The 24,884-nt window shown below is 39.4% G+C and overlaps 1 protein-coding gene across 5 annotated transcripts; it reads right to left on the bottom strand.

Moving 5' to 3' along the window:
• Window positions 1-1,444: 1,444 nt before the first annotated feature.
• Window positions 1,445-24,884, bottom strand: LOC594737 (cytochrome P450 4V2). 5 transcript variants are annotated; one of them, XM_030979743.1, is made up of 12 exons: window positions 24,831-24,884; window positions 21,513-21,701; window positions 19,411-19,523; window positions 11,481-11,566; window positions 10,672-10,865; window positions 9,142-9,211; window positions 8,454-8,580; window positions 7,712-7,888; window positions 6,767-6,869; window positions 6,120-6,254; window positions 3,699-3,878; window positions 1,445-2,488 (listed from the first exon to the last, which is right to left on the bottom strand). In XM_030979743.1, the coding sequence occupies exons 2-12, from the start codon at window positions 21,676-21,678 to the stop codon at window positions 2,328-2,330; spliced, it is 1,512 nt and encodes a 503-aa protein (XP_030835603.1). In that variant the 5' UTR covers window positions 21,679-21,701; window positions 24,831-24,884; the 3' UTR covers window positions 1,445-2,327. The 5 variants fall into 5 exon arrangements, with proteins under 5 accessions (XP_030835603.1, XP_030835600.1, XP_030835602.1 ...); XM_030979740.1 differs by lacking the exon at window positions 19,411-19,523 and adding an exon at window positions 18,537-18,655; XM_030979742.1 differs by lacking the exons at window positions 19,411-19,523; window positions 24,831-24,884 and adding exons at window positions 18,537-18,655; window positions 22,414-22,449.

Raw genomic sequence — 24,884 nt, 5'->3', positions numbered from 1 at the left:
CTTGACAAAGGACATTAGTGTCATGTCAGTGATAGAACCCCCAACCTTTGCATTTCAAGTCAAATGCCTAAACACTCGACTATCAAACCTCTCTGATAAGCTCACAAATCACATAACAAGATGCAACTGCTCTGTGAAACCTTTCCTAGATATTTTAGGATAAAATACATTGCCAATGGCAATCAACCCTCTTTGGTCTATATATATTTTTATATATTTTTGGGGTTACTTTTCCAGATACTTTGGGAGACAACTCATTCTTTGGTAAAATAATTGTATATACAGGACATCTCCTTGTCCCACACAACACCACTCAAAATTCTCATCACATTTGCAAAACCCCCTGAGAATATTGAATACTAAAAGACCTACATAATAATGATAATAAAAATATTCCGCTTTTATATAGCGCTTAATACATCTATGATGTCTCTAAGCGCTTCATAGATATTGGATTCAATGCTTTCCCGCACACATTGTGTGCACAACCTCCACTCCCTGGGGAGTATTCCAGCCAGGCGTTACTTGACGCTCAAAACTGTTTGACCAACAATGACGGTCGCATCCTACCGGGTACCCATTCACGTCTCAAGAACTTTACGTGTTCCCTGAGATTATACCAAATTTCCATCTCTTCACCCCAAAATGATTTTTTATTTTAATCATACAATGCTATTACTATTTTTGTATTACTATAATAATGACCACAAAAACAACTTTTCATCAATTATTTGTATAGTCACTAGACAAGAAAATGTTGGTCAATATTAATGTTTTCTTCTTTTCTTTCTAGAAGGAAAAGAGATGCAGAATTGGGAATCTTTTACACATCACATGCACAATAGGTTCAAACTTCTACTATTTCTGGAATCAATTCAGTACGGAAATAATATTACTGTATGTAAGTAAAAATCTACGTAACTTAATCAATTACAAGTTATTTTTGTCTCTATTTTTCCATTACTCAACTTGTATAGGTTGAGTTGGACACATATCCTCTTTCTAATATCAATTTTAGCAAGTACATGTCCCAAAAGTTGTGCAATGTTTCAATCTATAACCCATGAGTGAAATTCATCAAAACCATATTAATACCAACAAGTTTTCTTGAAACTGCATTAATGTATAATTGAAATAAGTAGTATAACTGATAGTAGAAAAAGTATCTAAGTGTATACACCTGTGCAGCATTTATATTGATCCTCTGATCTATTTTTCATCAAAAAAGTTTGAAATATATTTCACCTCTTTATGTAAAGACAAGCTTGTTGATTTGGGGATTTACAACTTTCCTCAATCATCAAGTATAACTGCTAAAAAATCTAAACAATGTCAACAAGTTTTCCTTGTTTCTCTAACGCTGACTTGTGACAATATCATCGCCATTATTAAGATAAGAATACTGGTCTGGCACTTCACACTTCCGATCTCTTCAATAGAATAATTCCAATCTATAATAAAATACTTCTAATCTCTTTAATTGAATGATTTAACGCATTAAGCAAGTGTTCCACTCAAAGGGGTGTGGGGCATGATGCTCGCATCCTAATTTTATGGCGAATTAGAAAAATATTGATAATGTCATTTTTTTATTCCAATAGCACCCTCTAGTTTCTCAGTTGAGCTTGATGTAGAATCTATTTATATTTTTCACGAGGGCTTAGTTATACGAGTGTGATTTTCTCTTTACAAATTTTTTGGGACCGAATACAAAAAATGTAATGATGATCTTTTTTGATGTGATATTTAAAAAACGCCCTGTATTTTCTTCAGCTGAGCATGACCTGAGGGGTTTTTCATCAAACTTGTCATAAGTGAAAAATGACATATTTTGTTATAAGCTACTGAAATCCTTGCTTCTGATTGGTTATCAGCAAATTTGTCGATGATTTTTGTCATTTATCATTGAAAAAAAGCTTTGTGAAACGGGGTCCCTGGATTCCATTTCTAGCTCTCATTACAAGAGGGCAGGCGAGTGAGATACTCTTAATCAAAAGTTTTAGATGGCAAATTTTCAGAGGAAATATGTTATAGCGCCCTCTAGTTTTCAACCACGATTGACTTAGTTTACCTATTCAAGTCTTATGACCAGAGGGCACATGAATGTGACACTCCCATTCAAAATATTGTGAAGGCGAAATTAAAAAATTATTTATAATGTCATCTTTGGATGAGATACACCTATAGCGCCCTCTATTTTTCAACCAAGATTGCCTTAGTTTACATATTCAAGTCTTACGACCAGAGGGCACATGAATGTGACACTCCCATTTAAAATATTATGACGGTGAAATTAAAAACATGATTAGACATTCCTATAGCGCCCTCTATTTTCTTCTGCTGAGCTTGACGTAGATACCATCCCTAGGTCTCATGATGAGTTCACCGAGAGGGTTCGTCTCTTCCATGGTCTGGATCGCTTGGACGGAAAACTTCCTCATCAGGTTGGCTAGAATGACCTTATCCTCCATCATGGCGAACTTTTGACCTGTACGGGTTGAAAGGTGAGAGGTCATCATACTGAAATAAACTGAATCCTGGAATTCATAGCATTACAAACCTGAAATGAAGTAATATAAGCCACAGGACAGATCTTAAAAGGCAAGAATTACAATTCACAATCAACAGTTCCATAGATTCATTAATGAAAATATAACCAGAAAATGTTCAACTAAAACATGTTTGAATACAGATTGGCCTATATTTTCATTCATTTATTCGGTTCATCGTTCAGCTTCATGCGATTCAGGAACACCACTGACAAGTTCATGCTGCACTCCCAGTCAATACACAATTCTTTACACATAACGAATTAGTTCCTATGACCGAGCATAACGTCTACTCATCTTCTACAATTACATGTATATGAACTCTAATATGAACCATTTTTTTTTAGGAACAGAATGTGAAAGACCGCAATATAAACTACTTTGTTATTATTATTATCTACCGGTATATCAACTCACATCCCCCTCTATTCTATAGAAATCTCACATATACCAATTCAGTTCCAGGAACTAGACATTCCCTCCTGCCTTTTATTCCATATAAACAATCATAAACAATGATGACAGTTCTTAGGTTTTGTCCGTCAAATTGTCAACATGTGAACCATAGTGTGGTGAGAGTGATAGTTGTGACAAGTACTCATAGGTGTACGCAAATGTAGTCGTAGGTTAAATTAAGGAGCTCCAAAAATGTCCTGCCATGTACAATCCCTATGAGATCAGAAGTGACTCCCGCAGTCGAAACTACCTCTTGTCAACTAGCTTTAAAGTGACTCGGTAATATTGTCTCAGATTCTGAAACAAAATCCTGAATTTAGCTCATGCAGCAATGATAATTATAAACCTTTAGGTCAGTCAGGAACCCCATAACTTTTAAAAGCCGATCCGGCCTGTCTGATTATCAAGATATTTATGATTGGAAATAGAAATCATAACTTAAAATTTTCCTAGCGGTTTTTATAACACAACAGTCTATTGGGGAAAATGAGTATGGTAAAACAGGAATCTCAAATATTTTTACTTTTTGAGGCACTTTAAAAGCATTTGAGGTGCAATTGTTTAGGTCTTCAATATAACACCATATCACAGCCACTAATAACAAGTAGGGCCATGCATCTCAGATTTAAAATTGTTAAACGCTGCCTTAAATGTATAACCTCCCCCCTCTCCCATTGTAGTGCGCAGACATACCGATACAGTTCCTAGGACCCGCCGAGAATGGGACGTATGCGTAGGGGTGTCTCTTGGTCGAGTTCTCCAGCAGGAATCGATCAGGGTCAAACTTCTCTGGGTCGGGAAACTGCTCTGGATCGCGATGAAGGGCGTAGATACCCAGGACAACCAGAGTGCCTTTTGGCACCACTTTACCATCTGTGAGTAAGCAATGGAAGAAAAAGATAAAACTGTCTTCTTCTTTTTTTGACAAAGCAGATACTCTTGTGTGAACTACATGCATGAAGAGAACTTAGACTCTACAGTTGGTAAAAAGCAGGGATGTTATCAAGGCCAGCCGCTCCGAGTCATGAGGCCACTGTAAAATATTCCCTTTTGTAGGTTTTCGACTCGATGCCATGCCCATTATAGCAACAAAAGTACGACCTCAAGGTCGGACTCGATGACAACACCGGTAAAACAAGGAGTAGCAGCAGTTGTAGTAGACTTTATTGGATAACTTGTTTAGCACAAAGCTAACAGCCACAAGGACCATAAACAGCTATTTCATTAAAAGAAGAAAAAAAAATTATTTAAAATATCTAGAAAGCATATATTTACACGTTTTCTTGTATTGTGCATCAAGCTCCTTAAATTTAAGGAAGTTCCAGGGAATCAATCAGTGTCAAAAATCAAAGATTTCTCTAGGTTGATTAGAAGAATACTCAAGTACACAAGAAATTCAACTATCTTCCTGCCACCAAACCTCCCCCCCCCCCCCTACTGATATAAAACAAGACGACTTATTAGGTAACTGTTGAAGATGCACATACAGATTGGCAATCTAGTCATTTATATACATACGGTATGTATAAGATAAGAGGAGTACCTAGGCTCCTCAAAGGTTTTTGGTAACCTTAGTCTAAATGAGTAAATAGGTCCTTGCTGAATTTAGGAGGACCAAAGAAAGTTGGTTGGTCAAAAGTTTGCGGGTCAAAAGTTTATAAGTATGATAACATATTTATTACCACTGGAAAGGTAGTGTGGGGGAATTTGCCCATGGTATTTTTTCTTCTGAAGTCCTGCAGACATAACATTAGCACCACAGGTGCTAGGAAGTAGCAAGATCCTTAGGCCTGTTTTCATCAGCTCGAGATTGCCAAATATCCCGATCGCTGCCAAATATCCAATTAATTTGAGTCTTCATCAGCACGAAGTTGCAATTAGCAGGAAATATGGTCGAGATAATCATCCCAAGATATCTTGGGCTAGTTTGAAAAATATCCTGCTATTTGTCCGGTATGTCTTCACCAACCCGAAGACTCTCACCATGCGCAAACGCTGAGCAAAATATCTCAAGCTAATTTGTCAAGCTTGAGTTTAAAGTTTCGAGGTCAAGTCTTGAGCTGATGAAGACGCGATTTGTAACTTCGGGATTATTTCCCAAATCAGAAGTAGCGGGCTATTTGGCAATCTCGAGCTGATGAAAGAACCTACCTATGACACAGTCTTCCTATAGATCCCTGCCTATCATGGGCACAGAGGGACAGAGCCTTAGGGTTTCCTTGAAGACACAGTTCAGGTACTGGAATGAAAAAACCTACCTATGACACAGTCTTCCTCTAGATCTCTGCCTATCATGGGCACTGAGGGACAGAGCCTCAGGGTTTCCTCAAAGACACAGTTCAGGTATTGGAGTGAAAGAACCTACCTATGACACAGTCCTCTTCTAGATCCCTGCCTATCATGGGCACCGAGGGACAGAGCCTCAGGGTTTCCTTGAAGACACAGTTCAGGTACTGGAGTGAAAGAACCTACCTATGAAACAGTCTTCCTCTAGATCCCTGCCTATCATGGGCACCAAGGGACAGAGCCTCAGGGTTTCCTTGAAGACACAGTTCAGGTACTGGAGTGAAAGAACTTACCTATAACACAGTCTTCCTCAAGATCCCTGCCTATCATGGGCACCGAGGGACAGAGCCTCAGGGTTTCCTTAAAGACACAGTTCAGGTACTGGAGTGAAAGAACCTACCTATGACACAGTCTTCCTCTAGATCTCTGCCTATCATGGGCACCGAGGGACAGAGCCTCAGGGTTTCCTCAAAGACACAGTTCAGGTACTGGAGTGAAAGAACCTACCTATGACACAGTCTTCCTCTAGATCCCTGCCTATCATGGGCACCGAGGGACAGAGCCTTAGGGTTTCCTCAAAGACACAGTTCAGGTACTGGAGTGAAAGAACCTACCTATGACACAGTCTTCCTCTAGATCCCTGCCTATCATGGGCACCGAGGGACAGAGCCTTAGGGTTTCCTTAAAGACACAGTTCAGGTACTAGAGTGAAAGAACCTACCTATGACACAGTCTTCCTCTAGATCCCTGCCTATCACGGGCACCGAGGGACAGAGCCTTAGGGTTTCCTTAAAGACACAGACCAGGTACTGGAGTGAAAGAACCTACCTATGACACAGTCTTCCTCTAGATCCCTGCCTATCATGGGCACCGAGGGACAGAGTCTCAGGGTTTCCTTGAAGACACAGTTCAGGTACTGGAGTTTCTGAAGATCATCAGCAGTAATGGGTCTATCGCTGTCACCTGCAGGGGGAAAAATAAGAAAAGATTTTATATTAGCTGACGGGTTTTGCAAATGTGGCACAAAAAGTATCATGATATACCACAATGATAAATTTTAAACATCACCCACTCTTTAAATAAAATTGTGTTTTTTTAGTTTCAGCTATGAGTAAATCGTTGTTCATACAATCAGAAGGTTGGGTGATTTGATTCTAGTTATTCATCAACCTTGATAGGCCATTGGCCTCTGTTTTTTCCCACCACATTATGATTTAAATTGAAGAGGTTTCATTTTAACGTTTGTTATTGAATATATGCATATAAATTGTACTTGTGTTTTTTTTAATCAGATGTGGAAATAAAACTTGAACTTATATGCATTATCCCTAAAAGGCATTATAAATAACAGAAGTAATATATGAGAAACATCATCAAAGACATCAAACCTTGTTAACATATACTGTAGCAGAACCTACAAGTATTTAATATGTTAAACCTACAGAGGGAGCCGTTAGATCCCGGGGAGGACTTACCAAAGACTTCATCCAGCTCTTCATGGAGGCGGGTCTGGACCTCAGGATGGCGGCCAATCATCAAGATGGTCCATGATGCAGCTGCAGCTGTCGTATCATGGCCCTTGCAAAAAATCATTCAGAAATTTATAATTTTTTTCTGTTATTTCTCTAACAGATTATTAGATGATGATAATTATTACATGTACAGTGAAACCTGTCTATACAGACCACCCAAGGGAGACAGTAAAAAGGTTTTTGTAGACAGGTGGTTTTTACGTACAGGTTCCTTTAGTCCATGTTTCAAGGAGAAACCATTTTCAAGGGAAACAAAAAATGTGACCTTCATAGACAGATGGTCACTAAAGCAGGTTTGACTGTATTACCATTACCATCATCACCAGCACAAACATCATGATCATCATCATCCCCCTACTTATCATCATTATCAGAAGAATATCTTCCCACTATCAACACAAAGAGAGCAACAGCAAGAGTTCTAAACTTCTTAACTAATAAGAATCCGTTACAGTAACATGTTCACAACCATCGTCACCACAAAAATCACCACCATTGTTCATGTCGTCATCATCATCATCATTTTCATCATCTCATTACCGTCAGCCGTAGCATGATCATGAATATCATCATCAAAACCAGAACCATTGCCAGCCAACAATTAAACAAAAAAGCAAGGGGCAACCATCCTTTTCTTCAAAGGAGATTCTCTAAATTCACATGTCTATACTCCTCCTCATCATCATCAATATTTCATTAAGCGGGACTGCACTACTTGTAGCTACTTGCGCCCTCTATATAGCCAACAATGCCTAATCAGTACCTGTTGATCCCCCATGATCCCCTTTTTTTAATGTTAATTGAGAGCTGATTTGATGAGATAACCACCTCTCAGTGACCACGCAGGGAGGTCTAATCCCTCCTGGCCAAACTAATGCTAGCCATTACCTCAAACATGAAAGTATCCACCTCCTCTCTGATGTCCTCTAGTGTAAAACTTGGGTCCTCCCTGTGCATCTGTAGAAGGAGATCAAGGAACGCGATCCTCCTTCGTTTCCCGGCAACCGCATCTTCTTCGCTCCCATCCAGGGCTCTGGGAGGCTCCTGTAATCTTTGTTTGATGATCTAGACAGCGAAGGGGCAAGGAAGTTGAAGAGTACGATAAGTCTAATTCACTTACAAATTTACAGAAGAGAAGGAAATTAGTGCCAGATGTTTTTACTCTTTTAAAATCTGACATGTAAATCAGGAAAACATAGGAGAGGGGTATTAAAGAAAAATAGTTTTTTATAATTAATAACTTGACATATGTCTAAGTCCAAGACATTTCAGTCAGCTTTTTCAACACTCGTCAAAGATTGATGAATATCTCCCTAATCTGCTCAATATACAGATTATTTTTCTGTATCGAGAAGACTTCTGAGCTATTCTCTAATAGGTACATTGTCATTTATATGTCGCAATTGAAAGAAAAGCAACCTAACTGGTAAAGGTTCCATTGATTATATAATTGTACACACAGGTTCAATAAATTCCTTAATATTTCCAACATGATTACCACGAACAACAAAAATCAAGATAATTCCAAACAATATTAACTAAAAGCATAATAACCCGGTCCCACAGTCTAACATCAAACAACTTCGCAGACCCAGACGATTCTTCAAAGGTTTATCATCCGTATTCTCACCTTAGTTGTCATATCATGCAGTACTCTAAGGTTGTTGGCATGCTTTTTACCCGATTGGATGTTATCATAGAGTAGGTCAGGCCAGAACCAGGGCTTCTTCATTCTCTCCTGCACCAAGTTGGTCATGCTTTGATGGTGAAGCAAAAGAGACAAAAGAAAATGGAAATTGCAAAGTAGCAACTGAAAGACATTCTTATCATCCACAACATAGATGTGCTATGTACAGCAACTCGATGCTAAATTTGTATTATAGGGGGGGGGGTCAACAGTTAATATGAGCAGGTACGTAGCCATGGGGGCACTGGGGGCACGGGGGGCAAGATCAGTTGAACCTTTTTAGACCCCTTTTTGAGACCTTGATAGATTACATGTATGTTCCCCCCCCCCCCCCCCCCCCCCCCCCAAACATCAAACTCTGGCTATGGGCCTGAATATGGGAGCCATGTTTACTAGTTGTCTCTCAGTGTCAAGCCCTAGCTAGAACAGGGGCGGATCCTGGGGGCCCCCACCTATGGCCCCCAAAATAGGTTTAAAACAAGATGGTAATGATGGGCCCAATTCGTGAGAAAATGTTTTGACAGAGAATAAAGAGGAAAACAGAAGAAAACAGACAGTGACAAACAGTCATAGAGAGATAAAAGAAAATGTTGGGAACAAATCTAGGTCACATCAGCTTAAATTATCATACCTTATTACAGCTGTAACATATTCGTTATCCCCCTCTCCCTGAGCGTTTATAGACTTCCCCATGGCAGTATCTGAAAGACAAAAATTAATCAAGATATAAGAGCTTGGGACAAAAGTTTGCCAAACTTTCTGGATATTGGTTTAGTATCCATGGGAATCATTTGCACTATCCATGGAAACATTGTTGATATGGAAATAGACACATAGACACACACACACATACATACACACAATTTCAATGTGACTTTATGAAATAAATATACAAAATAGCACAAAATCTAAATGTGAGTTATATCTAATTGTATCATACATGTTTTTATCAAATTCAACGAATTAAAGGTCTATTTTATCAGATAAAAAAGAATAGGTTTGATGTTAAAGTGAATGCAACTTTCAGCAGCATATCCTTTTAATTAAACATGTCCAACTAAATTTGTAGAGCTGATTTAAATTCTATAAACAGTCTAGGGAACAGTCAACATTTACGAATTTTTAGCTAGTTTTTCCGCCGATTATATCATCTACTTCTGATAGATGTAAACAGACTTGAATGAATCCTAGACAATTTCAACAAGCTTGTACCTCTGTCTTTTTTGTATCAGTTGGTGACTTGGTGCATATGTCCTAAATCAATAATTGATAAGTAGATAGTAACTAGTACCGGTATAAAAGTTTGGATGTGATCTAATTCAAGAGATTTCAAAGTCTACACTTCTGGATTAATATTTACTTTAAGGTTTAAACAAAACAAAACAAAATTATCTTTTACTTGTTTTTCTTATCAAACCCTAGCCGAGAATATACAAACTAATCTTTATCCATAGCATCTTTGAAAATGATATCTACAAACACTAATGAAAATCAAAAACTACATACTAGTAGTGCTGCCATAACAAGGATGATAATAATGAGAAGGACATAATTACGTACAAAAAAAACAAATTGTTATTACAACTAATAGTCATGTTCTGGATTTAGATAGCAATTAATATGGGTCTGCAATGTCTCCTTAGAAGCACTTTATCTGTTATCACAACATCTATAACTTTAAAATATGAGATTTAGCATAAATTCTCCAGTGTAAATTTCACAGAGAAAAAGATCCTGCTCACATGAAAAGCATTCTCTTCAAAACCTTGTTTACATATGCTGTTGTAAGCCACCACAGTAAGCTTCAATGGCAAATTGCTGAGACAGAAGAAAGTGTCATACGCTGAACATTACTGTATCTCATAACATGTACAAGTGAAAGATACAAGTAGGTAAGCATATGTAGGACCTTTGTTGTGCACAGCTTCTTGTTTTTCATAGCCACTTGCAATTCAATAGCACATTTTTTTTAATGACAGTTTTTTTCTTAAATGTTACAAAGGTCCTTGTCCTACACATATTCACTGAGCTCTGTGTTAGAAGATGCAAAAATGTGAAACTTATTAGTTTAATTGTATGTTAACAATTTTTTTTAAATGAGCCTTAAATCCGTATCTTTTACTGTGTCAAGTGTGAGTGTGCCGTTACGAGAAAACCTTACCACAAATGATATCAAGAACACAGTAGGTGATTTGTGGGAAGATGTTGAAAGGCTCCGATTGGTCGGCAAACTTCTCCATCTTCTTTGCCATGATAAAGCTCTGCTCGTTGAAGACGTCCATGAAGTTTTGGAGAATGGAGAAATGGAAGGTTGGGGTGAGTAGCTTCCGGCGGTGAAACCATTTCTGTCCCGTACTGACAAGAAAAAACAAATTAAAAGGAAAATGTTGATATCATAAAGTGTCTATGTCCACCTAAAAAAGGCTTTTAAAAGAACTACCCAGTATATTTTTTGCACCTGTTCCCTTAAACACAACACCCATCCCCCCACCCCCCCCCCCCCCCCCCCCCCATCCTCAACAAGATGTCAGTCTATTCTTGCAAAGGGACACAGTAATGCTCTTCTGTGCCTGCAGCCTCATTATCGTCCACTGTACCTCGTAATTTCTCTACTTTTTAAAAACTCAATGGCTTTAAGATGTGAATGACAAACTAATGATACTGATTACATTTTGCAATGACATTCTTATCATCGATGTGGTGACAAAACCTTGTAACTCAATTTGTGGACACTTTTATTTCTTTTCTGTATAATTTACTGTTCTGATAACCCCTTGTAATGCATACATGTGTCTGCAAAAACAATGTCACATATCTCTTGGCTTTACTTAATCAAAAATATAGGATAGTAGTTAGGGCTGCAATAGGGTTTTAAGTTTGGTTTAGGGTTAGGGTTATGTAAAGTGTTAAGCCAAGGGTTGAAGTCAGGAGTTTATTATGACTATGATTAAAGCATAAAAATCAACCTACCTGGTCAGTAAACCACGGCCAAGCCAGGGATGTAAAAAGGTATAGACATAACCTTTCTTGATATGCCTGCTGCTACTCATAACAACCTACCAGATATAAGGGGGAACATTTTGTCACAGGCTTTTATTTTCTTGACCATGAAGCAAGCTTTTTATATTTAACTACACTTCAATATATGTAAGCTTTACATCCGTAATAACTTAAGATCTTTTTTATTCTAAATTGTAATTCTTTTTAATTCTTTGTTGGCTCTCTTTGATTCATTAATTTTGTTGTTGTTTCTCTTTGATGTAGAATTATCAGATATTGCATTCAACTGTTTTTAAACATGATACATTACAATATATATATCAAACTAGTGGCGAACGCAGGATTTTTTCAAGGAAGGTGTTTGAAAATTTGAAAATTGTGCTGACCTATATTTTGCTCAGTGGAGGGGGGGGGGGGGGGTAGTGAGCAACAATTTGTTATTCTTTTTGCCCTCCAAAAATTTGAAAATCGCGCCGACCGATAATTCATTCAGTGGGGGTAAGGAGAGAACTAATTTTTTGGGGGGCCCCCGCAAATGTGAAAATCGCGACCGATACTACGCTCAGATGGGGGGGGAGGTAAGGTGTATTCATTTTTTTTCAAAAAACAAAACAAAACACCCTCCAACCCTGCGTACGCACCTGATATAACATAATTTTTTCTACTTGTGTGGCAGTGTGCAAAAAAGCATGGTTTGCAGACTCATATCAAATATGATACAGCAATGTGAAGTAGGCCTACTATATACCAATGCCATTACAAGAAACCGTTGCAGTTTACCCCATCATATGTTAAGTTGTGGATAAGCTTAGTGAATAAATAAATAAATAAATATATATAGTGACATACATACTGTCACGAAATTGGTTTCATTTCGTAGATAGTTATTTCGGCGTAGATGGCGTAATTCAAGTTAAATATACGACGCTAAAGTTACGTGTTAATTCAAGAATGTTTGATTGTGCATGTTTTTGACAGTTTTAGTGTAATTACTTTTCTATCATTAATAATTACTTGTTCTCTTTTGTTTAGTTTTATAGAGTAAAACTAGTGCTTTTATTTGATATATGGTTTGTTTCAATCTGATATTGGAAAGTGGAGTTATATCAATGTTTATGTAATTATTGGAAACCTAACGAGAATAATAAGTGTATAAGAAATGTGTATATAAATCAAGTGTCTCACTTGTCTGTGAGCTTCCTGTCATAGTCTACATAATTGCCGTCGCCCACTGGGCACACTTACATTGTAAGGCAATCAGATTATGTTTGGATATTTGCCCAATAAAGTATTGCGTGCAACGAAATGATTGAGATGATCGTCTGCATGTCTTTCCATGGGGAAACCTAAAGTTGAAGTCTGATTTTAGGTGACGACCATGGTAAGAATCTAGGTTGAGTTTGTTGGGTCTTTTACGTTCTAGTATTAGACAATACCAGGGACTACTGTGTAGCAGAGCCAGTGGCATGGTCGAGTAAGCTGACTGTACGAAGTCAGACGGTCTGGTTGTTTGGAGGTGCATGAAGCAAACTGGTGCGACCAATTGGAGTTGCATGCACAAGCAGACTGGTATAGACGTCTGGAAGGTGCATGAAGCAAACTGGTGCGGCCAATTGGAGTTGCATGCACAAGCAGACTGGTATAGACGTCTGAAAGGTGCAGAAGCGGACTGGCCTAGTTGGCTTGTGGTATACGACGGTACAACGGTTGGTAGAAGACGGTGGTCGAGAGGTGGTGCGGAGCAATATATCAGACTGGTGTCAACGTCAACGGGGCAGTATATTTCTGCCAAACGGATCCACGGTAAAATTGGTACCGGACCAGAAAAACCTACCAGCAGAAGGCATCCTGACAAGAGAAGCTGCTGGGAAGAACATCGACAGGAACCGGTTTCGTTACATGTGGTGTCAGAAGTGGGATCCAGTGACAATGGCACAAGGAAGAAATATGCAGAATCGACCAACGCCAGGAGAAATGATGACGCATTTAGAAAGCAGTATGACAGAAATAGATCAAATGATGGAGCAACTACGTGCTTCGATGAGGCAGGCACCAGTTGCAGACTCAGAATCAGGTCGCCAGGAGGCATTTTCCCCAACTCTGAGTGGACAAACTGCATCAGGACCAACAGCAGATTCACAGATGCCAGCGGCACAGTGGGTTAGATTTAGTTCAACGCCCCGAGAACAAAGTAGGCGGCTGCCTACTGCAGGAACTGGAGTTCACATTACACCACCGCTTTTCTCTCCACCTATGCAGGATGTGGGGAGGGCAAATGATGCAGTAATCGGCAGACGGCCGCATATGGTACCAGACAGATTTGACGGTCACACTCCTGTCGAGGATTACTTGCACCATTTTGAGGCATGTGCTGGAGTAAACAGATGGACCAAAGTAGAAGCAGTGCAGTTTCTTGCTGCAAGTTTGAGAGGATCTGCTGTGAAGTTGTTAACCCAACAGCCTGGAGTGGATTTGACGTACGACGAGTTGGTATACAGACTCAAGAACCGGTTTGGTCTTGGAGGCAAAGCTGAGGTATACCTAGCAGAGTTGAGACAGCGTCGTCGGCAACCAAAGGAGAGTCTCCAAGAATTAGGACAGACAATACGGGAGCTGTGTGCTTTGTCCTACCCCGAGTTCGACGAAAAAGGACAAGACCGACTAGCCCGTGGGCATTTTCTGGATGCCGTAGTAACACCAGAAATAAGAGAAGGATTGTTCCGTGCTCAACCTCGCACGCTTGATGATGCCGTGGAAGCAGCTTTAAATACAGAGGCCTTCCTGAGGATGGAGGGTCAGAGAAATGAAGTGAAGCGTTCAACCACGTACAGTCGAGCACTGGAAGAGTGTGAGGTTGCAGCCATCCGTGAACAGCAACCAAGGAATCCTACTATGGATGAGATAGTAGAGAAGGTATTAGATGCCTTAGACATGAGAAATGGGTGGAATACGATTAAACCAGATGTACCAGATAGGAGACCGGAACAAACCATGCCAACTAAAGTCTCAGAACGGGAAGATAACCGGTGTTTCAACTGTAATGAATTGGGACACTGGAGGAACCAATGTCCTTATCCAAGGAAAGTTAGGGGAGGAACAGCACCACCAGCAGCAGAGAAAGCAAATACAAACTTGCAGTGGGCAACTGCAAATGGGATGACAGATGAAGAGGAGCAGACCAGAGTTGGTTCGTCTCAGGATCCTAACAGGAAAGGACTTTTCCTGGAAGGGAAAATCAATGGACAGTCCTTGAAATTACTGATCGACACCGGAGCCACCAACACTTTGATTTCAGATAAGGTGTTTGACCGGATAGAGGATAATAGAAGACCTGAGTTATTACCAGTGACCAGCGTGGTACTACAAGCAGATGGGACCCCGTTGAGGACCAGAGGTAAATCAAGACTGGAAGTGCAGATCGGAGATTCACTTGTCACTACAATGGTTACTGTGGCCAGCCTCAAGAACGAAGGCATTCTTGGGCTAGATTTCCTAGTTCAAATTAATGCTGTACTTGACTGCCAGAAGATGGAATTGAGGACCGAGTGGGGCATAATTCCATGCCTAGATAGTGAAGGAGAATCATTCTGCAGAAGGATAGTAGCGGGGAAGGAATACTCGATTCCTCCAGGACACGAAATTGTGCTAGCAGACAGAGTAACAGGTAACAAGGTAGCACTTTGTGAAGGACTGGTAGAATCTCCTGTGAACCCAACCGAATCATGGAAAAAGGGACCCATTGTTGCCAGATCTGTCGTGAAGGCAGATGAAGACGTGTTGCCTGTCAGGGTGTTCAATCCAACCAAGAAACAGAGGATCATAAAGGCAGGCACTGCCATTGCCTCATTGTCAGCGCTGGAAAAAGTGGGCACAGAAATGTGCAACCAGACGATGCCCACTGAAACCAGTACCAGCAGAAACATGCCATCCGACAAGCAGAGAAACAAGGACGTTGATGCCCGACGTACGACTACCAACTTCTTTCAATGTGACTCTTGTACCAAAAGTTATGAGAAGAAAGACTCTTTGCAAAGACACAAGCGGGAAGTGCATATCCTGAAGTATCGTTGCGACCAATGCGATTATCGCACGGGTAGGAAGACGGAGATGGAGCGGCATCAGGGAGCCCACGATGTAGCTGTGGTTCCCGTGAGAAAACACAGCTTAACACCTGTTTCTTCGCCAAGATGCAAACCCACTTCCACGCCAATAACAGGGACCTCTGAAAAAGCTGATGCATCGTGGCGTCATGTAAGAATGGACTGGCGGTCGCCACCACGTGATGATCCAAGATTGGACCGACCTCGAGGGAGGTCACCACGTCGTTACCGCTCATCGCGACGAAAATCCAAATCGCCCCAAAGAGACCTAACGAAATCGTCATGTCAAAAGACCCCGGAGTCTCCACAGCATGATGGATCGGAAGCTTCCTCTCGACATAGCCGACAATCTACGCCCGAACCAGAAGAAGAGTTGGATAACGACGAAAGGTCCCCTTCACCACTTGACTTGCGATATTCATCTAGGAAAATGGCGTCGGAGACTGCATGGGCTAGTGAGTGGACTGAAATTGCTAGTAAGAATGCTGAAACTCAAACTGACACTGATAGTTCTCGTTAAAGAATTCAGTCAGTACTGCATGAACTTAGAACCGCTGGTTCCGGTGGGAAGGATACCTAGATGCCCATGGACGTTATTTTCTGTAAATGTGTTATATGCAGTTTGTAAATTGTTGTTAGATATCGCTCGGGGACCGAGCTAAGGAAAATAAGGGAGTTGTGTCACGAAATTGGTTTCATTTCGTAGATAGTTATTTCGGCGTAGATGGCGTAATTCAAGTTAAATATACGACGCTAAAGTTACGTGTTAATTCAAGAATGTTTGATTGTGCATGTTTTTGACAGTTTTAGTGTAATTACTTTTCTATCATTAATAATTACTTGTTCTCTTTTGTTTAGTTTTATAGAGTAAAACTAGTGCTTTTATTTGATATATGGTTTGTTTCAATCTGATATTGGAAAGTGGAGTTATATCAATGTTTATGTAATTATTGGAAACCTAACGAGAATAATAAGTGTATAAGAAATGTGTATATAAATCAAGTGTCTCACTTGTCTGTGAGCTTCCTGTCATAGTCTACATAATTGCCGTCGCCCACTGGGCACACTTACATTGTAAGGCAATCAGATTATGTTTGGATATTTGCCCAATAAAGTATTGCGTGCAACGAAATGATTGAGATGATCGTCTGCATGTCTTTCCATGGGGAAACCTAAAGTTGAAGTCTGATTTTAGGTGACGACCATGGTAAGAATCTAGGTTGAGTTTGTTGGGTCTTTTACGTTCTAGTATTAGACAATACCAGGGACTACTGTGTAGCAGAGCCAGTGGCATGGTCGAGTAAGCTGACTGTACGAAGTCAGACGGTCTGGTTGTTTGGAGGTGCATGAAGCAAACTGGTGCGACCAATTGGAGTTGCATGCACAAGCAGACTGGTATAGACGTCTGGAAGGTGCATGAAGCAAACTGGTGCGGCCAATTGGAGTTGCATGCACAAGCAGACTGGTATAGACGTCTGAAAGGTGCAGAAGCGGACTGGCCTAGTTGGCTTGTGGTATACGACGGTACAACGGTTGGTAGAAGACGGTGGTCGAGAGGTGGTGCGGAGCAATATATCAGACTGGTGTCAACGTCAACGGGGCAGTATATTTCTGCCAAACGGATCCACGGTAAAATTGGTACCGGACCAGAAAAACCTACCAGCAGAAGGCATCCTGACAAGAGAAGCTGCTGGGAAGAACATCGACAGGAACCGGTTTCGTTACAATACATTCATACAAACAGATAAATATGCACATACGTAGTACGTACACCAATTATGTATGTTACATTTGACAGTGAGTTGAATATTTAATAGCATAGCTTGGCTATAACTGGAATAATAATGTCCAAGCGCCATGAGCATCACAGTATGATGGATATGAGCACTATACAAAGCCAGCAGCACCAACATCATCGTCATTAGTACTACTACTACTATTATTATTATTAATAGAAGTAGTAGTAGTAGTAGTATTAGTGGTGGCGGTGGTAGTGGTGGTAGTAGTAGTAGTAGTAGTACTAGTAGAAGTAGTGGTGGTAGTGACAGTGGTAGTGGTAGTAGTAGTGGTAGTAGTGGTGGTGGTAGTGATAGTGGTAGTAGTAGTGGTAGTAGTGGTAGTAGTGGTAGTAATGGTAGTAGTGGTAGTAGTAGTAGTAGTAGTAGTAGTAGTAGTAGTAGTAGTAGTAGTAGTGGTAGTGGTGGTGGTAGTGGTAGTAGTGGTAGTAGTAGTAGTAGTGGTAGTAGTGGTAGTAGTAGTAGTAGTAGTAGTAGTAGTAGTAGTAGTAGTGGTAGTGGTGGTGGTAGTGGTAGTAGTAGTAGTAGTAGTAGTAGTAGTAGTAGTAGTAGTAGTAGTAGTGGTAGTGGTGGTGGTAGTGGTAGTAGTGGTAGTAGTGGTAGTAGTGGTAGTAGTGGTAGTAGTGGTAGTAGTGGTAGTAGTAGTAGTAGTAGTAGTAGTAGTAGTAGTAGTAGTAGTAGTAGTGGTAGTAGTGGTAGTAGTGGTAGTAGTAGTAGTAGTAGTAGTAGTAGTGGTAGTAGTGGTAGTAGTGGTAGTAGTAGTAGTAGTAGTAGTAGTAGTAGTAGTAGTGGGAGTGGTGGTGGTGGTGGTGGTGGTGGTGGTGGTGGTGGTGATGGTGGTGGTGGTGGTGATGGTGGTGGTGGTGGTGGTGGTGGTGGTGGTGATGGTGGTGGGGGGTGGTGGAGGTGGTGGTAAGGGTAGTGGTAGTGGTAGTAGTAGTAGTAGTAATAGTAGCAGTAGTAGTATCATCATCATCATTATTACTATTATCATTATAAGAAGTAGTATTAGCATTATAACCATCATCATCCTCGCCAAGTACTACAAGTATTATAATGAGTTTAAGTGTTAGTAATTTTTAATAGTTGGCTATTTTTGCTGGTTAATTTTTTTAGAGAAACCCCCTCACCTCAAAATCTCGACAGTTAAAGGTAAAACAGACAGGAACCGGGCCAAGCCATAATCTCATTCTACCGTTGGACTTTGGTCTGTACTCATTCACCCAGTCCTCTATCTGCATGAAAAATTCTGAAACATGAACAGAGAAATGCACAAAAGCGTACTGTCAAACCGCAAACTTTCGCAAAATGGAGCTGATGGCTTCTTTCGCCGCATGAAATTTTCACAAATTGTGGATCTTAAAAAATAACATCTTTAAGCAAACTTTATGCAAACAAAACAGGGGGAAAATGCAAACAAAACTGGGAAGAAAAATAATCAACGAAAACAAAACACACGAACAAAAAACACATATACAAAAAGACAAAACTTTGGCTATTGCTACTTCATGTACTTTGCCAAAAGTTACCAAATACACTCTCGATACCAGCTAAAAAATTGAAAGAAATGATCTTCATGCAACAATTCAAAGACAAAATGGGTTAGTGCGTGCTGCAGGGGTTTAATATCATGTTCAGACTACATGAAATTTTAAAAAACCTTGTATAACAAATCATCGTATAGAAAGAATAGCGTACGGACTACAAAACAACATCGTAGAAAGAAACGTTGTATAAGTTAAATTTGGAGAGGTCGATTGACACAACAGCTGGCCAGTCATTAGGGCAAGTTCATGATAAGCCACGCCAAGTTTTACGTTTTTCATATAATAACAACGTAAAGATAAGAGCGGGACCCTGAATCTCTAACAGGGTTTTGTTCGAAACGATGCTCAAACCTGCATTTCGTTAAATGTTTCTGCTCATTCTTATCGTATTTTGGTAGTCTGAACACGAGGAACACAAGGTTGATGATTTCATGTGGTGTGAGTAACATAGTACTACCTCCATGTGCTGGGCCTTGTATACTCCAAGCAATGGCATGGGTCCGAGCCACAATCGCATTATGCCTTTGGATTCATATCTCTTCATCCATTCCTCCTGCTGCTTGAAGAACTCTGTTTTTCATACAAATTGGCAAGTTTAAAAAAACTGAATGCAAGCAGTGATTACGTATTTACATGCCTGGCGTTTGAAGGCTAGCAGTAACAAGCTCATAAATACACAGAATTAAAAAATTATTTCTTTTTTTTTGCTAGATGAATTTTTAATTAAATGTCACTTCTTTTACTAGATGAGGTTTAAAGCCCTACTGCATTACTTGTAGCTACTTGCGCCCTCTATTTAGCAAACAATGTCTAATCTGTGACCATTGGTCCCCCATGATCCTCTTTTTCTTATGTTAATTGAGGATGAGATAACCACCTGTCAGTGACCATGCATGGAAGTCTAATCCCTCCTGGCCAAACTAGTGCAGTGACTCCTGGCAGTGAGGCTTTAATGAATGGTTGATATGCTTGAAAAATGACGCGCAAGCTTGGCAACTTCTTGATGTGCGAGCATGATAGTTGTACCTCTACAAACTCTGCCTTGCATAAAATAACGATAGGTACAGGCCCCAGCCAGATACGGAACATGCCCTGGGACTGGAACTCTTGAGTCCATCCTACCAGTTGCTTGAAGAACTCTGTCTCAGGAAAAGGACAAAGAAAAGAACCACAGCCCTTTTTTGCCGATAAACCAGTTTACGGTTTCAGTCTGAGCATGAGCAGATAAAGGTCGTTTGTACCAAAAAGGTAAAACCCACAGAGATGAATACTGGATATGCACTCATGAAAGTTATGTAACATTATTACTTTATGCACCAGCGGTACATTCTAAGATATGCAAGTGCATGTATTCTTTTCAAGAGGGCAAACAAAAGGTATTCATTTTTTTATTTATTTATTTATTTATTTCTAATATTTTGACAGGGTAGCCCATTCACCAACAAGTAGTGGTCTTCCATGGGGCCCTGAATGAACATATTTACATCGTTTATAACATTTATACAGAACAGTTACAAAAATAATACTTGTTTGCAAAATAAATATAATCATTAACCTAGTAAACAGTAATGTCAATAGGAAAATATTAATTAAGTCGCAATTATGTGAATAAGTCATGTAAATATTACAGAACATGCACGTAGTGTATGAACGGCTGAGCCATTCACAAATTACAACTTTGTTTAAACAATCTCTTAAATGAATTGACAGAGGAAGCCGTTCTCAATGAATTATCTAGCTTATTCCATTCAAATATGGAAGAAACAATTGGGCTACACTTATAACAATCAGTGTGAAATCTAGGCACACGTAAACATCCACTGTCTATTTGCCTATTTGAAGCACATCTAGGACTTTGGCAGTTATAATTCTAAGATGCTCAAAGTGGAACTTCTCCATGTGAAAAAGATCTGTGGATATTTGGGGTCATTTGTACCATGTGCTATCTGTAAACTCCCTTATTGCTATACTGTAAGTGGTCAAATGCTAGTACACATACAACCTATAAAGCTAACTTGTCCCATCAAACTGCAATGAGCTCATGGACAGTCTATTGTGTAGAAAGTAGAAATATAAGTTTAACGCTATCTAGCCCGAGCTATTTTGAAACTGCATTGCCGGGGGGGGGGGAGCTTCTAAGGCCCCCCCCCCCCCTATGATCTCAGCCATTGAACAGCTGATCACCGGGAAAATGGTAACATAATTTTTTTTGAAAAATACACTTATTTGCATATTTATGGTAAATTATGCAAATAAGGTAATAAAATTCACATTTTTACCCATAAATCATATATTCTTCATATCTAATCATTAGTTTTCACTTCACCATTTGGGATAATAATCCACCAAAAAAATTGGAAGAGCCAGGTCATTCCTTATATTTTCTATTGATTTATTAATTTCTAATGTATTTCTTTGTATTCAATGTTTTTTCAAAAATACATTTTTTTAATTTGTTTTCCTGCTTTGTCATGGTATGACAAGCATAAAGCCACTGGTAAAAAGATTTTTAGAAATAGGGGCGAATAATCTGATTTTTTTTTTAAATCTCACACCCACCTCTTGCATCTTGATGGAATAAATGGGCGTTGCCGACAATCGGGAGGGCAGGTGGTCCGTCAAACTTGCTGATGAGATGGAAGACACGCAGGATCTTGGCCAGGAAGTATGTCAGGATGGCCGAGAGGGTGACGATGACCGATACGACTCCGATGCTGACCGCCATGGCTGTCTGCTATTAGTGGAGTTCTGCAAGAATATAAATGCATAATCAATCATAGATCTACATGGACATTTGCCACTCTCGACCCAGGTGTGGAACAAGGTACCTGGTAGGAAGTAAGTACCTCATGACAACTTACAGTCTACAGTCAGGTGAATGAGTAGTAGTGCTTTGCAGGTTTGCATTTAAGTTCCCAAGTGCCTTGGGTATCACCTGTGGACAGTATTTTTTTTAAAACACCAACAATCAATTTTCATATCATAAGAGTCCTTTCCTCAACATTCTAAGCTTTCATTTGAAAGATGCAGATGACTTTGCTGAGCAGGTATTAGTGAAGATATAGTGCTTCAAATTGAAGAACAGGTGCAATCTTTTACAAGCTCTGTGAAGAGCTTTGATACTCTCCGCCCCCCCCCCCCCCCCACCGCCCCCTTCTCTCTCTCTCTCTCTCTCTCTCTCAAAGCTAAAAGCTCAAAGTGCTCCAATAATACCTTGCTTTACTGAGGCTTCAGTTTGACCAAGTAAAATTCATTCCCAGTTTCTTGTCCAGATCTTTGAAAAGTGAGGTTATTTTTGCTTCATAGCAGTGGATCTTAGATCAGATACAAGGCAAAGTTCAATGATGCTCTTCCAACTCCTATTATCTAATTGCATGCAACTTTATGAACTGATTTAGGTTTAATTGGTACTTGACGGCAAAACTAAATCAACCTTAACAAATGACATTGTATGACTGACCTTTGATCACCACTAGCCTTCACTACTGTTGTCATTAGACTGCATTTGTTCAAGCCTTTAATCTGTGTACAATTAATAATTGACAGTTTGAAATGTAATCTAGACAGCCTTTTCCAAAGTGTCTAGGGGGCCTGTATTCTGATAACTGTATTATCTTTATTTTATGTTAGGGAAAATGAAGTTAACCGTCAGAGCAAACTGAAATTAAGCAGAATTAACACTTATCGTTGGTGTTTAAGAAGATGTCTCTTTTAACTTTCGTGAATGCAGCAAGCTTTCCGCAGACATTAACCAATGGCTTGTCCTATTTATTTATTTTTTTGGACTTAATAAACATTTACAGTAGGTTTGCGGTTGCACCATGTGAGAGATTAAAAACAAACCTACTGTATACCTGTATCTACATCACCATGCAAGCCGACACCTACAAGCAGCATTTAATCAACATTGTTTATCAACATAAAGATGACATCTTTTTCAGTCAGACGTGAACGATTAAATCTCCCCACTCTAGTGTTCAGGAGACTCGGCAGTGATGTTATTTAAGTCTTCAAAATCATGCATGTCTTTACTTCACACACTAATGATCCAAGCTCTTCAAAACAGGGGCATCTACAATCAATAGTTTAAAATTTAAAGCAGAAGTTATGCTTTACTCTTTAAAAAGTATATAGATCTGCAATAGATTCATAAGGACAATGAGGTAATGCATTTCTGCCGATTAATAAACTAAACATTCCTGACGATACAAAGGAACGAGTTTCGTTTAAAAGATTTGGACAATAGCATTTTCTTATTAATTGGCAAAATTACAATTACCCAATTGACTTTTGCATATTTTTTCATAGACCCCGATAAGTGGATATTAACTGATATATAGATTCAAATATTCAGCTCATTAGGATTCCTATTCAACATTGACAGCAGCAGTCAAGACTCAATATGATGAGATAGGAGGGTTGTGATCTGGACACTTGAAAGGAAAATCCTAAGCGAAGTACTCTGAAAGAAAAATTAGGGGACGAGATTGGTGAGGTTTGATTGAAATCAAACAAATAATAAGAAAGTTTTTAATTTGTAAAAGTTGTTATCACTATGCCAACGGAATAGGTAATGTCACTGTGATGTAGTGGCGGTCAACTCTCTGATTTGTTCCAATACACAAAATTACTGAAACATCAATTATGCGAATTTGATGCTGCCTTTACGACAATAGCGATTAGCAGATTAGTTTAGTGTACTTTGGTGCGTGCAGGGAGCTTTACAGAGCTCCCTGTGCATGCCTTTTTATACTAATCGCTATTGTATCAAATTGGCAACGATAAATCATCCATTTTCGTGTACACTGCATTTGTTTGCATTTCTGGCAGAATCAACATTGCCAGCTCTCATCAGACGGAGGAAAATCAGCAGCAGTTTCTTCCCTTTTTCTAAGTGATTTTAAGCTTGAATCAGCTGGAAAATACACAACTGATTTATAACATCCAGTTACTGAAACAGTAGGACTTCTGAGGCGTTATTCAAAATGAAGTCTTTTAATTTATAAACAATAATTTTCTATATTTTTCTGCCATTTGCATGATTTGGTTATTTGTACATGTACATGTACATGTGCAGGATACGCATTAGCATTGACCACTCACTCCAGCAAAGCATAGAGAGTCAATGCTAATCCGTATTGACCTCTAGCACTGCACTACGTGTTAATAGGCAGCATTTGCACACATGAATAGTCAATACACTCGTAATACACAAATGCTCACAATCATGACGATGTGGCTGATCGGCAAGTTTGACAGTAGACTTAGATCTACAATTTGAATTTTTTAATTATTCTTTCTAACGTAGACTCTACATCAGTAAGTTTTAAAGATTGTATTTTAGAGTCTACTGCTATTTAAGTGTCATCAATTGACACTAAATTGATTTCAGTCAAAATTGGTACTTTAGCTTAACTTCTAAAGTACTGATTTCGAGTGAATCAGTTGAGTTTTGTACAGTGCCAGTGGTGTTTGAAATGTTGAGAATGAATGGCACAGCTTTTAATACAAGGCAAGGCCAGGATAGTGCAGCTATGCATGTCACTGTCTGGCCACTATGCTTTACAACTAGACTATACTAGTGTATTAGTAGTGCAATTGCGGGCAGGTATGACTATGGAATGGATGACAATTAAATCTATTTCAATATTATCACCAAGTCAATCAGTCATCACGCATCACGCAACTGCAAGATCAAGATTTTATAGGGAACGATACTGTACAGAGATGTTGACATGTGGGACTGAGGATGAAAACATACACACAAAAATAACACAACTTTCAGGTATTCTCTTTTTCAAAACAAAAAGAAAGTTGATGATAAGATAATGTTAATGGAGCTGAATAGAGAGAATTAATAAACAACATATTTCTCACCAACTTCGCCAAATTTGCTCTCACGACAGGACCACTACCTACATGTATCTTCAC

The sequence above is a fragment of the Strongylocentrotus purpuratus genome, unplaced genomic scaffold (genome assembly GCF_000002235.5).
Source record: "Strongylocentrotus purpuratus isolate Spur 01 unplaced genomic scaffold, Spur_5.0 spur5_scaffold_10, whole genome shotgun sequence".
Classification (NCBI taxonomy): domain Eukaryota; kingdom Metazoa; phylum Echinodermata; class Echinoidea; order Camarodonta; family Strongylocentrotidae; genus Strongylocentrotus; species Strongylocentrotus purpuratus.
Note: the sequence above shows the minus strand (reverse complement) of the source record. Positions and strands in the feature narration are given on the sequence as shown.

Bases quoted from the DNA above. Each gene is read 5' to 3' on its own strand.
- LOC594737 (XM_030979740.1), bottom strand. From the start codon at position 21,678: ATGGCGGTCAGCATCGGAGTCGTATCGGTCATCGTCACCCTCTCGGCC. The intron at 9,212-10,671 runs GTAAGGTTTTCT...TTTGTCTTTCAG, and splicing joins TGTTCTTGATATCATTTGTG to ATACTGCCATGGGGAAGTCT. The intron at 3,879-6,119 runs GTAGGTTCTTTC...GCTTACTCACAG, and splicing joins AGAGGAAGACTGTGTCATAG to ATGGTAAAGTGGTGCCAAAA.